At 36.1% G+C, this 15,516-nt stretch overlaps 1 protein-coding gene across 3 annotated transcripts in view; it reads right to left on the bottom strand.

Moving 5' to 3' along the window:
• EPAS1 (endothelial PAS domain protein 1) overlaps positions 1-15,516 on the bottom strand; it is a 93,372-nt gene that overhangs the window by 17,948 nt on the left and 59,908 nt on the right. For all 3 annotated transcript variants that reach the window (XM_026695858.2, XM_026695856.2, XM_087932226.1), the window contains 4 exons: positions 13,278-13,429; positions 11,212-11,296; positions 9,910-10,028; positions 9,610-9,812 (listed from right to left, as the gene is read on the bottom strand). In XM_026695858.2, coding sequence (XP_026551643.1) covers positions 9,610-9,812; positions 9,910-10,028; positions 11,212-11,296; positions 13,278-13,429 — 559 coding nt within the window. The remainder of the gene's footprint in view (positions 1-9,609; positions 9,813-9,909; positions 10,029-11,211; positions 11,297-13,277; positions 13,430-15,516) is intronic.

Here is a 15,516-nt window from a genome sequence, read left to right on the forward strand (position 1 = left end):
ATTTATACAGTGTTGACTTTTTCAGTTGGAATTTATCGTTAGGAATTAGCTCATTGTTTTTGGTATTTCCTTCACTAAAGCAAAAATTAAACAAACAAATACTAAGGAAGCAACTAACAGTGAGGTTGTCCCAGATCTCCATGGGAGTCACCTGCTAGTTTATGCAATAATGCTTCCTAACATAAATTCCACAAAGATTTTCATACAGTGACTCTGGTCCTTGCATCATCAATGTAAAAATAAGTACTAGATTACAAATCAGTGGTGCTGTGAAGATTGGTTCAAAAATCACATTCATAGGATTATCTTTTACTAAATATAACGTGTATCCTATATTAAAATAATTGCCATCATTAAAAACAAAGGTTTTTTCTCCTCCTTCTCCTCAGCATATCAGGATAACCTTGTTAACATTGTGTATAGTTTTGATCATATCTACGTCAGGCACATGAATCCTATTATCTGTATAGTATAATTGGATAAACCCTTTTAAAAAAACTGTGAAATGAAAAGACCGCAATAAGGTTACTCCCTCCCCTTTGAACTGCATCACTCCTAGTTGACGTTAAACTCACAAAGCCAGGAAATAAAACGTTAGAACAAATGCAGAGACTCCTCTGCCTGTGAGCACGTAGTTGCCATTATCCCTAATGACGGTAACACTGTCATTATTCTCACAAGGATTGTGATTTTTGTCCTGCCCTGAAGGAGTCTGGCTTTTCTTTTTCTTCCTCTTTTCCCTCTTTTCATGCCATTAAAGGACACTTTCACTCAGACACTAGTTTTGCCCTCCTATTCCCTGTAGCAGTTTTGCACCTGTAAGATCTTGTGAACTGTGGTTGGTAACTGAGGAAAGAAGAAAGTAGAAAGTCCATCCAGCTGAACCACAGGATAAACATAATTTCCTCCAAGCATTTGCTCACTACATTTGCGTTTCAGAAGGAGAAAAATATACAGGGACTGTGCAAAGAAGACAACCGTCTTCCCTACTGTAATTAAAGCATGGAGAATGGTGGTAGGTGCTATAATGCTTGCTTCAACAGAGAGCAGGGAAGATTCAGAGCTGGGGTTCAGAAGCCAGGAACCAATAGGCAGCTATGAACCCTGGAGCTCCATAGGAAACTCTGCAAAGTCATCATTAAACATTCACTATATCGCTTAGTTGTCTTGCATTCTAAGGTACATGGGTTGCTGGTTGCAATGCAATGCTCTCATGGCAATTATCTCCAACAGTCAATGAAACAGAGAGATACTGGTTTTTGATTAATGACAAACATAAGATTGCCAGAACATGTTAAAGAACAAAGATGGGATTCATTGTTATGTGTTCATTTGGTGGTTACTTGGATGAGTAGTCTGATTTTGCCATGTAATAACGCATAAATTGCCATGGTATAATGTGTGGAATGACTTAAATTGCAATAATAATAACATATATAATAAAAAGTGGATGTGGCAATATCTGGAGACAGCAGAATAGAACAGAACTGGGGAAGATAACAAAATACAAAGCAAATAGATATAGAACAACAGTGGCAGTTGAAAGCAAAGGTAATACCAGTAGTAAAAAAGTGCCTTGGGTGCAATCCCAAAATAACTGGAGTACCATCGGCATTGACCAAGTCACCATCAGGCAATTGCAAAAGACAGCTTTATCCAGAACAGCTTACACCCTGTGATGATACCTTTAATACCATGAAACATCAACATCTCCCTATCCCAGGTCCTTGGGAAGGACTCAATGGATACTTTTAAATGCCAAATCTAGTCTGAACATCTTGGTGACCAAGTAGCAAACAACAACAACAACAACAACAACAATAATAATAATAACGGTTATTAAATATGTAAATTTCTCATTTCAATTCAGTTAATGCAGGAGTAAGATCTAGTAATTAGAACTTCTAAGTAATATTGCTTAAGATTGCAATTTTACTGCTGTAAGCCTATTTCATTTTTATATGTGCTATCAGTATCTTGTCTCTTTGTCCAACTCTGACATTGGTCATCCTAACTTCTTTTTGGGGAAATGCCAAGTCACATCAATGCAGAATTAAGGCAATTACTGATTTCCCAAACACGGGCACTTTTATATGAGCAACTCTCAGGACTATAACATACATTCAACAGGGTGTGTATTTTCCAAATCAGCCTATTACAGGGTAGCTGGATTATTAGCATGTCTTTTAAAATTTTAGAATAAGTACCATTCAGGAACTTTTGAACTTTTCTCTAGTGCTGAAAGATAACATTACATGCTTTAGTCATTTCATATATCACTTTATTTTAATCTTAGCTTTTCAACCTGCAGCAAGCCTCCTTCGCTTGGCATTAGCCTCTGAAATACACACACCTTTAAAGCACTTCTTATAGTACATATATCCTGTGAAAATGTCATGTCAATAAGATCATATGTATTATTGGATTAGAAGATCTTTTGGACAAAAGAGGTGTTATTTCATTGCCTTTTCACTCATTCTCACTAAGACCATGTCTGCAGGATGGCAAATAGCTGTTTAGATCCTAAATGTCAGAGGACAATGGGTATGTTCTCAAAGAACAGGCAAAGCGGAAAATAGGAAAATTCTACCCCTAACTTATATTACACTGAAATATTATCCAAGGATTATGACTTCTGATAATTGGATAAACTATCCATATGCTCTTGTTAATATTCACCTCATCTTTAAGCGGCATTAACCTTGGGGCACTATGCCTTTAATTACCAACCTGGCCTTGGCTAATTTTTAGAAATAAATATTGTAATTGGTTAATTTTAGTCAACTCCCCATAAAACATGATGCACTAAAAGTGTTTCTTCTTCAGCCCTTTGACCCACCTGAAACACTCTGCTGAAGTAGCCTAAGAAAGGCGTACTAGTGGAGCTTAGCCTATTTCTGAAACCTACAGAACATTCAGAATCAATGCTTTTTAAAGCCTTAATGCATGCAGACTGCAGGCATGGAAATCACATTAGCTTGGTCCATGTGGCACAAAGCACCAGATGTGATGATAAATGGCCTGTCAATCTCGTATCATTTACTTCATCCCTTTCAAGTGGCACATGGTTCACGAACAGATAAGAGATGCAGCAACAGGCCTGAAAGAAAGTATTCAGACTCCTATGCTACTGCGTGTGTGGCTCCATGTCTAGGAGTCTCTATCTGTACTGCGCAAAATGACAGTTCTGCCTCAAATTTATCGCCTCTATCTCCAGAAGATGTAGTCAAATTGACACTGACCTCTCATCTACATTTTGTATATTTCCTCCAACATCATTCACTGCCATTAACGACTGGAGTTGCAACAGTGTGATGTCATTAGAAACAGAAAGGGAAATATTAAAACCTAGCATGATGGTTGCAATTCTCCAATACATGAACCCCATGCCTGGGACCAAAGAGACGATGATGTCCATATCGCTGTATGGGAAAACAAAATATAGATCAATAGGAGGGCATCTGATTTGCTCAGACTTTCTAAGATGTATGGACTTCAACTCACAGAATTCCCCAGTCAGCATTAATGTTACTGAGGTTGAGAAAGATTGTTCTGGAAGGACTCCAGCCAATAATATATTAAAATTTAAATTTATATGCTGTCTGACCTCAACTGACTGGGTGTAAAAAGCATTAGGCCTCAAAAAGTCCTATCTGAAACCCTAGATTGGCAAATTTGTTGACACTGTATAGTGACACTGTATAGTAAAAGATAGTTTTAGATAACTACCTTCTTTTTTGTAGGTTTGCTGTTATTTGCTGGCTGCAACCAATACAGATTTAGTAGAGCTGGCAGCAGAGTAACTGAGTTAGAGAGGTGATGGCATGCAGTTACCCAATTGAGTTTCATGGCTGAAGATGGTTTAGCCATTACTAAGCTTAATCATGCTGATATGATATGCTTTCTACATTTGGCTTTAATTATACAAAATGTACATATTTTATGGAAATATTCCCTGACATATTGGAAGCTAAAGTCTTGAGAGAAAGATCAGCAACTAACTAATCATGTTTATGTGCAATGCTTAATTGGGTCAAAGGAAAAGGAATTAATGTGTCATTCAAACTGGTCACTGCTGTGGGGTTGTAGACAGTAGATATTTTAAGTAGAGACTTAAAACTTTAACTTTAGTCCCAAATAACCTAAAAGCTGTTTCAAGCTAAATTAACTTTCTACCCATATATGTCATTTAGCATGAAAAACAAGAAGGCGGAGGGAATTCTCCAATCCAGGTGCTGAAACAGTCCTTGGAGGAAATCTGGAAAAATAGGCTTCTCTAAATGATAAGGATTAAATTTATTCAATAATTTAAATGAATAAATAAATGTATTCAATAATTTATTAAATTATTAGGTTAATTATTATATTATTAAAAATGGGCTTCCTAAATAATTAGGAAGGTGGGTCTATGTTGATTGACAATCATACTGTAGCACAAGGTCCCCAAACTTGGCAACTTTAAGAGTTGTGGACTTCAACTCCCAGAATTCTCCAGCCAGCCAGCCAGAATTCTGGGAGTCCACAAGTCTTAAAGTTGCCAAGTTTGGGGACCTCTGCTATAGAGTCACAGGAGAAACTCATCATCATCTATCACCTGAATCTTTTAAAACCAAGGGCTGAATTTTGGTCCTTCTTTGTGGAAAGCAGATGCTTTAGCACTGAGACATGGGTTCTCCTCTGTTTTATTTTGTTGGGTCCTAAGCAATGTCAACTCAACTTAATTGCTTTTGTAACCTAAATAGTTGCTTCCTTCTTAAAAGATCTTCAAACATTGCTCTTCATTCAGGTGGACTTAAGGTTCATCAAGCTGACTGTAACATAATGGCTGTGTAATCTGCAAGAACCAAACAGGATTATTGAAAATTGTGAAGTCAAAAGTACATTAATTGCAAACTGAGGTATGCAGGTGAGTGTTAGTCTTTGGGGTCAGGAAACAGATACTACAAAAAATTACTGGAACTCTACTGATACATACTATTATAACAGAACCTTAATAGTTTGATAGCTTTCCCTTTTTATACCTTTTTATACGAAAGATAGTTAAAACATGGCAACCGTTAATTTCTTTTTTCCACTTTCTTGTTTACTTGGATTAAGCTCATGTTTTACTAATTGCCACACCAAAGAGAAGACTGTGCTTCTCTAGATTTGGCACTGGTTAATTCCTATGACAACTTAAGGCACATTTGTAGGATGCTGACAATTACTTTCTCAAGCCTTGAACCTTTCCAATTGAAATCACAAATGCCTCTTGCCCAATTCCAAAGACATCTACTTAAACCTATTCACAAATCCAGCCTTTCTAACCTAACAGAATGCTGTCTACAAATTGGTTATAGTTGTCTGGAAATTGAACTTTTGAAAAATAATTGAAAATGAGATTTGACATGGTGGGAGAAGTCAGTTTAAGAAAGACAGAATTAAAAATGGGACAGATCTGGCAAAAGGACATAGAGAACAACTTTCCAGTAAAAAAAAAAAAAAACACAACCCAGTGCATCTTTTGGATAGGTAACCTGTCCTGTGCTTCCCAGTGCAGACAGACACAGAAAATGTACACGAAGAGAACACCAGAGGAAAACACATCTTTTTCTTAGTTATCTTTGAAAAAATGAAGATGCTTACAATGACCATTTTCATCAAGAGGTTAGAAAGCATTTCAGAAGCCCTCTTGCAAGCTTTCTCAACCTTGAACTCACAAAGGGTCCTGGGCAGCATTGTTATCTTACTATCAGCTTTCGCAAACCAATATAAAATAAATAAACAACACCATAGAAAGAACAGAAAAGCTTACTCTCATACTGAAATGCTAAATGATACAAAACAAAATAAAATCCAAGGGGAGACATTACTCAAGAATTAATATCTTGTTTGCAAACTTTGGGTTTGAAGGTTTGCTTTTTTCCCCTTGACTCCCCAAACCATCAGTTGAAATCCACAGTAAACAACATTTGGCTCGAGTTACAAAGTCCAGGAATTTGGTTGCTATCAGAATAAAACTGAACTCACAGTCCCTCTGCAGCAAGGTCTGCTTTTGTTGACTTCAACCATTTTAGCTATATAATTAAGGATAGATGAGTATAAAATCCTTTTTATAACTGCAAACATCGATAAAAAAACAAATAAACAAAACCCTGCTGTCTATGCAAATCATATACAGATTCAACATTAGATCCAGATTAATTTTATGCCAAGCCCAGATTTAGGTAAAAATCTATAAAATGTGGAATGTATTGCATAGTCTTAGGTATGCAGCAAAACCACAGGACATGATAAATTTTAAGGACAAGAAAATTTATGCCATAAGGTATTTCTTTACTTGAAGGAAAATCAGAAATAGCCTTTAACTTCACAACAACCTCTGTTTGAAGGATTGCTTGGAGATCAGTTCATCTATTTTTTTTTAAAAAAAAATGAAAACCCCTTAACAAAATAAAGGTAGATGCTTGAAAATTCTATTCAGTAGTTAACACCTGGAGCAGTGACCAAATAGGTACACAGGTCATCTGATTACAATGCTGGTGAGATATTTAAGATATTATTTCTTAATTTGCAACTATGCATATAAAATAATGTGTTTTTACAGGAATGTGTGACTTTAGCTACTTGTTCTTTTTTCTTTTGGGTAATATGCAAGATAGCCAAAATGTCTTAGGCTTATACATTAGTTACAAAACATCAGCAAGGATCTGGAGAAGGAATCACATTCAATGACGTTTTTCATTGAAGAATAAGATTCATTTCTGTGATTTTACATTTTACAAATGAATGTAATTGAAGGCATATCTATTAATTTAAAAAAATCCAGGACCAGTTCAGCTACATTCAGGAGTACTGAAAGAGCCTGCCAATTGCTCAATAAAGGGAACAAAATGCTAATAACATGTAACTCTAGATACAAAAGGGCAACTAAAAAGGGATAGGACTGAACCTTCAGTTAGATAGAAGTTTTGGGAATATCTAGTTATTTTGAATGAATTTAAGCTTCCAATGTCAGATGAACTGCATCAAAGGCTACTGAAAGATCTTACTGAAGGGCTATCTAAATCTGTATGTATAATCCTCCCATAACAATTGGGGAATTAGAACAGTTCTAGATGATTGGAGGGCAGCAGATGTTGTTCTTTGTCTTGAAAGAAATAGTAAATGCAGAAAAATATGACTTCTGGAAATCTAACCCATCTCTTTACCAACAGTAATTATAGTTACTTCTATGTAGAAAGAACAGTGTTGGTTCTGTGCATGCATGTGCACTTTTACCTCATAACTTAATTACAGCAGGTGCCTATATGCTGCCTCCATGTGATAGACTAATCAGGATGGGTGCAGACTTAAATGTTGCTCCTAGTTCTCCACTTTATTTATTTATTTGAAACATTTATTTAGCTACCCATCTTATATTGAAATTTGGGGGGGCGGGGCTCCCAATCAGCAATTAAAACAATGGCAATAACAAAACAGCACAATACCATATTACATTTATTTGAACCGGAAACATTAAAAACCTGGCATCAAAGTTAAATTTCTGACAAACAGTCTCTCATTAAATCCATTCACCCAGCACTTGCAAAGAGAGCCAGGTCTTCAGTGCTTTTCAAGAGGCTAAGAGGGTAGAGGCCTGCTCAACCTCTATAGGGTTACCATAAAATATTATTTTATTTATAAACTAATATCTGCCAATGAAACTTATTTTCTGCATTATGAGGAATTTTTGCATTTGTGCAAGGATGGAGCATCAATAGTTCACAAAGTTAGCTCCACTGAGAGAGGAAAGACAGATCTTTTTCATATACCAAATATATCATTTTTTTTCAAAGAAATAAGAATTGATGATATTCTTCAAAATACGCTGTCACAAAAACTGTTGATTTGATCATACACCTGTTTATATCACTTAATTCTCAGTTAGGATTAAATGTTTCAAATATTTTTTCTATCAGGCCACAATTTTCATCACTTTATTTGAATTTTAGTATTATAATTCTCACAGATCCTAAAATCTGGAAATATTTTCGGGGAAACAGGTATTTAACTTCTTATATATAGCACACTTTTCTTAACACTTTTCTTATCATGGTTGTTCTATTTCCAATTTTAGTGGTAAATGTTTTTTCTTTTCAGAGCAGTTTGTTCCCTTTCAAAGCAGTTTGTTGCCCTTCAATTTCTTACGTAGCCCACATGTGAGAATTATCTATGGGGACAATGTGTTGATGGTATTAAAAGAATAATATTTAATGTTTTGAAAACATAAAATATATAGCTGTTATCAAGTGCCCTCTAATACTAAAATGAATTCTCTTTCCTGAATGAATAATATCCTGGTAATGGTTTCCAAAATACAATTTCTGTTCAATAGGAATATAAAATCCCTGTATAATACAAATGGACTAGATAACTAAAGGACATCAGGTTTTGGCAATTAATAATTGCCACAGGAACAGAACTTACAAGCTTCCATTATATTTTGGATGCAATGAGAGGTTATCCCAACTATCTGGCTTTCAATTTGTATAAGTTTGGTTCATCTTTTTTGTTTGTTTGTGACTTAGTATTTGATCAAAGGTAATCAATCCTTTCCTTTCAATCCCTTAGAGAAACATCCCACTTTCCCTTCTTCTCCTTGGCAAGCTTTCCCCTCACCAGTTTGCTTTGGAAATGGATATTATAGGCAAGTGGGCAGTTTCATGATGCCTATAAAAGTCTCTGGCTTAATTTTACCTGCAGGTATCAGTAGTATTTATATACTCCAAAATGAGCCACACTGCAAAAGGAGACCCTGCAAAATTTTGTACTAAGGCTTTGTGACATTTGGCTATACGTGGAAGCTATAATTACTTGAAGAACCATCATAAAGCTATTGCTCAGATTTTTGAGGAAAAGTAGTTGAGGATAGCCAGCCTGCACCTGATGTTCCGAAACTGATGGGATACAACTCCTATATATTGATGGATGACAGGTGGTCATGAGACAGGTGGCAAATAAAATTTATAAATAAATAAGAGAAGAAAATAAAAAATTGATATGGTCTTAATCTGAATATTAGGCCAAATGAGGTATAATAAAATGCATTTTTCTATTTAAGATTCTATAGGAGAAGATACTGTTTGATGAGATCTTTCCATTAAAAAACCAATCTTCTTTATTAGAGAACAAAGTATTTTTAAAAGCATTTGGGGTATTTAGTGAACAATATCTTTCTCTGTAAAATGAAGAGGTGTGATCCATTCCCCACATATGAATAAGCCAAACTTCAGGCCTCCAGAAACAGAATGAATATATAGTTGGCTGTACCAGTTCAGACTACAGGAGGGAGATAACAATTTTGAATGTTTTCCCTTTGGATATATTCAAATTAAAAGAAAACATAACATGACAAGAAGAAAAGTTAGTACAGATCAACCTCCATGGTACTATTTTCAATTTGCAAGAATATAATTCTCCCACTAAAAGACTCTGGATGATCCAGTGTAATATACTAGAACTCTGCCATGTTCTCTTTGTGCCGTGTCTATGCCTATTTTAATAATTTTTTAAAAAAAATTCTTCAGTCATATTAGAAATAGACAAGGCTGCTTATGTTTCCCAACAAAAAAGAGATTATTATTTCACCTGTCATCACAGTAAGTAAATTTCATGTCCATGCTATGGCGGCTCAGGAAAGTCTTGCTGTCCAGTGGAATATCAGTATTGGAAGGATGCTGAATAGGCTCACACATCAGTATAAGGCAGGATAAGAGTGGGTCCTTATAACCACACAGAGCATGAGGAGAGCAGGTATTATAGACCTTAATTTGCCCTGTGCAGTGCAAGACCTGAAATGTAAAAGTTGTTTGTATAATTATATTGTTATAATATAGAACAATGGGGAAAAATAAGATTGAATTTTTCAACCATTGTCACTAAAGTTACCTTCCATGTGGCAGATTTGAGATTTACAGTTCTGCCTCTGTTAGTAACAGTGCATTTCATTCTCATGAAGAAATCACGTTCCAGGGACATTTCTTTATTTTTTTTCCCACAACCTGGACCTAAGGAAAAAAAAAAATTAGCTCTGGAAATATATATAAACTCATTTTTTCTCAGAATTTCTAAGGTTTGAATTTTTACTTTTGATGTCATCTTACATGAGGATTGAAATGTTGCAAGATAAATTAGTTATTGCTTTATTAATAATTAGATTTTAATGAGCAGACAGCTCAGGTTTGAAGAAATCATCACTTTTGTTATAAGTGTTACTTAGCTTCACTATTTCGTTACTATAAACCTGCTACCTTTCTGAGTGATTATTAACTAAGTAAGGTTTTCTGTTCTGTTGGTTACATTCTAAGGTCATTATTATTCACAAGGATCAATAGTTTCCTGACTCTCTAGACCAAAGTTTCTCAACCTGGATCCCTTTAAGATGTGTGAACATTTACTCCCAGAATTCCCAAGCCACGATGAATCTAAATGAAGTGATTAACAGCTAAGGAGGTATGGGAAATAGGGAGGAAAGGAGTATTCTGATGGTGATAAATCTATGTTGACTAGGAGCATGAATAACAGGTGATGGTTGGTAGCAATGAAGGTGAGCAGTGGTGGTTGGGAGGAGTGTACAGCCCTTCACCACCACTGTCCATATGCATTGGATCTGAGCAACATTTGTTAGGAAGGGGCACTGGATACACATATCTCCTTTTCAGTATAGCTGTTACTGGATATTCTATTCATTTTCCCCAGGAACATGGTTTTCAAAATGCTTTCAGAAGAATCTTGGATAACAGCTGACTGGTAATGGGGCTGGTATACCATCACCAAGACATCTCTGTTGCTTCACAACACAGACACACCTCTACACAATTTGGCTGCTATAATTCAGGATTCTTCTCAATGCAGTCAATTCCTATTTGAATAGGTCCATCTTTCCAAGCCAGTTCCCCCAAACCAGAGATCAGCCCAGAAACCTGGTGGTAAAGGGAAGACATCCCAGTTTAGAAGGGCTGGATTCTCCTGATACTCTTTTATCAACTTAGAGGAAAGAACTAGGTGGATAAAAGGATGAGGACATGCCCACACTAACCCAAAGTAACGATTAGGAGTCCTTGACTGCACCACCAACCAGGGATTGTTTGCCCATAAATAATGTGTACATGTAATGCAACTCTGAAAACTCATTCTCAAGATTATAATAAATCCTCCAGGGGACAAAGTTTTTTTTAAAAAAACATTTACCATTTTTCAAGCTTAGATTTTCCCGAATTTCTTCATGATCACATGGGTGAGTGAAATCAAAAATGCTGTGGCCAGTCAATTCCACCTAGAAAAATTGGGAAAAAAAACCCAAGAATGGTATTTCCACCTTGTTGGCAGAAAAGACAGAATAAAATTAACTGAGAAAAAGTGAAGAAATAAAAAAGATACAAAATGAATTTACCTATACAATGAGTGAAATAGACAGACAGATGGATGAAAATTTCATCTATCCTCAAACACACAAAAACCAAATGAAAGAATGTGATAAAAGCAACATGATAAAGATGGACAGCCCCATGTAGAACATATTGCAGTAATTCTCATGTGCCATAAAAGTATAGATGACCAAGAGAAGGGATTTCTAGGATAGGAAACGTTTACCACTGCATAGATCCAACCTCATATCATTTCTCAGCAGGCCTTAATAAACCAGAAGGCAGATGGTTCTAATAAGCAGGTAAACAGACTGACAGTTATAAGGATCATATCCATTTCGTTAGGAGTCACAGAATCAAAAACTTTGCAGGTAACTGCTCCTGTTTCATCTGACTTAGAGAAATCAGTGCTGAGAATTCTGATCCAGCAAGTTAAATAATCAACTACTTGAGGCTGACTCAGCAGGAGCAAATGTGGTAGGAAACAGATGATAAGAGACTAAATCCTGGCAAAATTCCCAGTTTGAGGATGCATCAGAAGCTTTGGAGCACTTGAGCATGGGGTTTCTTCTAGAAGCAAAGGCACAAGTACCCATAACTGAATTATACAACAATCTGGTCCCAACTCCCATAGTACTCCCATTCCAGATGGAGATTAAAGCCTTGACTGAACTCCAAGAAAAACATGAATCTGGTCCAATAGTTACCTGGGATATTTCTGATCAAATAATGCCTTCCTTCCTGCCGGAGGAAGGGGCAGCCCCAGTTAGCTAACAAGCAACCAGAGAGTCATCCGATTCTTACAAAAGACTGATGCTAATGTTCTCCATCTTTAAATTATGTTTTAACTGTTCTGAGATAAAAAGCAGATCTAGCACATTATCACCTCCCTGCGTTGGGCTTTCAGTAACTTGGCTCAATCTATGGCAATCATGGTAACCATGTGAACTCCTGTGTTAATGCCACATTAAGGAAATTTAAAATTTCCCAAAATTATCAATCTTGAAGACTCCATGGACACCTCAACCTCGGGCAATGAAGTTGCTGCATAGCAGGAAGTCCAGAAAGCAGCAACAAACCCACCTGTTTCCCCAACTTCAATCACAGGGTTTCATATACTGCAGTGCAAAGCCTCTGTCAGGCTTCCAAGTGATGAAACCATTAGGGCTTTGTGAATGAGAACTGCCATTCCATCCCATCTGTGCAGGAATCACAGCTAGTTCTAAACTTGAAACCCATTTGGACAGGAAAAAATACTTCTTTTCAAGCCCACCCTTGTCTCAGTTACATATGCCACATTGACTGCCTCACCCATGATAAAGTCATGAATGAGGAACATTGTTACTACCAGCCTGGCTTTTAACAGCACCCTAGACCAGGGTTAATCACACTGTGAACTCTGCTGTACAGACTTGTCCTTACTAATAATGGTTTCAAACTCACCCAAGTCTTCAGCTGAACTCTAGACAATAATGGAAATCAAAACAAACCATCAACGTGAAATAAAAAGATAGGAAGCCAGAAGGAGGATGCATGGCTGAATCCTACCTGTACAAACTATTTCACGCCCTCTGTCCAAACTGATGGTATGATTTATTGGGCAGATATATGCATACAAATCCCTATTCTACTACCCTACACAGCTGTGTACATAGAACTTTTATTGTTTCAGAGCATCTTCTTGTGTCTCTAATCCTATACAAATGCATTGGTCTCTTCATGGATGCCGCAGAGATACCAGAACAGGTATCTTTTGTCTCTCTGAGATATATAGAAAATATGTTGTTCAATCTTATTTTTTAAAGAAATCCTTTACCAAGAGCAGAATGTGAGAAGGAGCAGAGAGTCATATCCAGCTTGCTATGAGAAATGAATAGATAATACTCTTACCTGTGTCAAGCCCATATATTTGCTGATGTTTTCCGACAAAAAGATCATGTCTCCATCCTGTGTGATGACAGTGATAAAACCCTCTAAAGCTTTCAGGTACAGGTTATCCAGCTGCTGATCTGTCTCAATTTCTATCTCATTGTGGGTGCAGACTGCAGGCATGGGTTGTGGGAAACGGAGCCAAAAGAAAGTAAAACGGGAAAGATAGTAAGCAAGTAACAACCAAACCTACTAAAAATCCCTATAGGTAAGAAATACATAATTTTACCCAAAAGTAATAATACAGTCATTTTAAAGTAATGGTAAAGTAGACAGTGGGATATTGAATCTTATACCCAGTTAGCACTACAGAGGACACTGAAATGTAGTGTATATTCTATTAAACGCATATAAGACAGCACTACAAATAGGATATTGTCTACCTATTGTGTAGGAAGAAACATCACCAAAATAACATTTAAAGGGATTTCCATAGAAATTATATGTGATAATTAATATGCTGTAGAAAGTTATGAACATAGAAGTAATATTTTAACAGAATCATGACCTTTCAAATGCTCTTTATGGAAACAACAGCTTTTGGTAGTACAAAAATATTATCCAACAAAAGACTTGGTTACATTTTTTCAATTTAATTTAAAAATAACATGTGCAATTTTTCTTCTTTCAAAGGGATACAATTTAAAAAATAAAATAAAATTTGAGATTTTTAAAAGTAATATTGCAGTTGAATGTAGTCAAATATGTATCTTACACTTTAAAAAAGATTTTAATTAACAAAGGAAATGGCTAATAAGATAATATGGCAAGAGATATTCATGGGAAATTAGCTCATGGAAGGTCGGCTTACGCTAAAGTGATACTTAAAGTACAACTACAAACAGTTCCAATGAGAAAAAAATGGAGTACCAAAGAATTCAATGTGGTTTTGCTAGTGAAAATCTGAAATCTGAAAACAAAACGAAAGCAAAATGGATATTTTCAGGAAATGTAAAGAAGGATAGGTCACCATTGAAGTTCTAAAGTATGGTTCTGAAGGTACTTTATAGCTGTAGTAATGGTGTCAAGAAAAAAAAGCTCAAAATGTGCTGAAGTTAAGGAGGTGGGGTGTTCAAAGCAGCAAATGCTTCAGCATTTTTAAAAGAAAAGAAAAAGAAAAGAATCAATGTACCAATTGGTTGGTGAAGATGCCAACATTCAACTAGTTAGCACAGATTAAGATTCTTGTTTCTATAGTGCTTGAAGATCATTTAATTATCTTTTGCCATTTAGTCTCACTTTAACTCAAAAGATTGTCACAAAGATAAAATCAAATAAAGTTGTCCTTTATATGTGATAAGACTGTCATGTAGGGAATGAAGGGAAGAGAAATTAATTTTCTCAGTGCAATCACAGTGGTCATTGAACCAAAAGGCCAGGAAGTGAACTGGTTCACTGACATGGAATGGATGTTGCAGTGTATGGGGCTTCTTTCCCATTTAGTTAGTTAGTTCAGACTGAGAAAGCACAGCACCCAATGTCCCAGATGGTTTAAAACAGAATTTAGTAGACAGAATTCATGGAGGAGGGAGCCATCAGTCCATGTTACATCTAACAGTGCTGTGCAAAATTTCCATATCAAAAGTTAATATGGGGATAATATGCCATGTGTGTATGTGTATGTGGAGAGATTTTGGATGTTGGAGGGCCAAAAACAAATACTATAGTCATTCATTTATCCATCCATCCTATTCATAGATAAGTAAGTGAAGAGATCTGGCTATGAAAAGAAATATGGGTACAGAGTAAATGTCACCCTTATTCCATACATTATAGCAGTTGCAATAAGCACTGAGACATATATACTACTTTATAGTGCTTTTCAGTCCTCTCTAAGCCATTTTACAGAGTCAACATATTACCCCCAACAATCTGGGTCCTCATTTAACCCACTTCAGAAGGATGAGTCAACCTTGAGCCTGGTGGGATTTGAACTGCCAAATTGCAGGCTATTGATAGTCAGCAGAAGTGGCCTGCAGTACAGCACTCTAACCACTGCGCCACCAAGGCTCTTATCTCTCAACTTCAGCTAGTTGCTGTGTTCCTCTACTCTTTGTTCCATTTCTTACTTTCATCCTTTTCATTCTTACTTTCATTCTTTTTCCTAAAAAAATGCTCTCACTGGATATGATCACCTCCAACTGTTGTAATTTTGAGTTACATCAGTCTGTTTCAAATTATTTATCAAATTTATATAACC

Source organism: Pseudonaja textilis, chromosome 1 (assembly GCF_049901715.1).
Source record: "Pseudonaja textilis isolate UNSWEBS1 chromosome 1, rPseTex1.2, whole genome shotgun sequence".
Taxonomy (NCBI): Eukaryota; Metazoa; Chordata; class Lepidosauria; order Squamata; family Elapidae; genus Pseudonaja; species Pseudonaja textilis.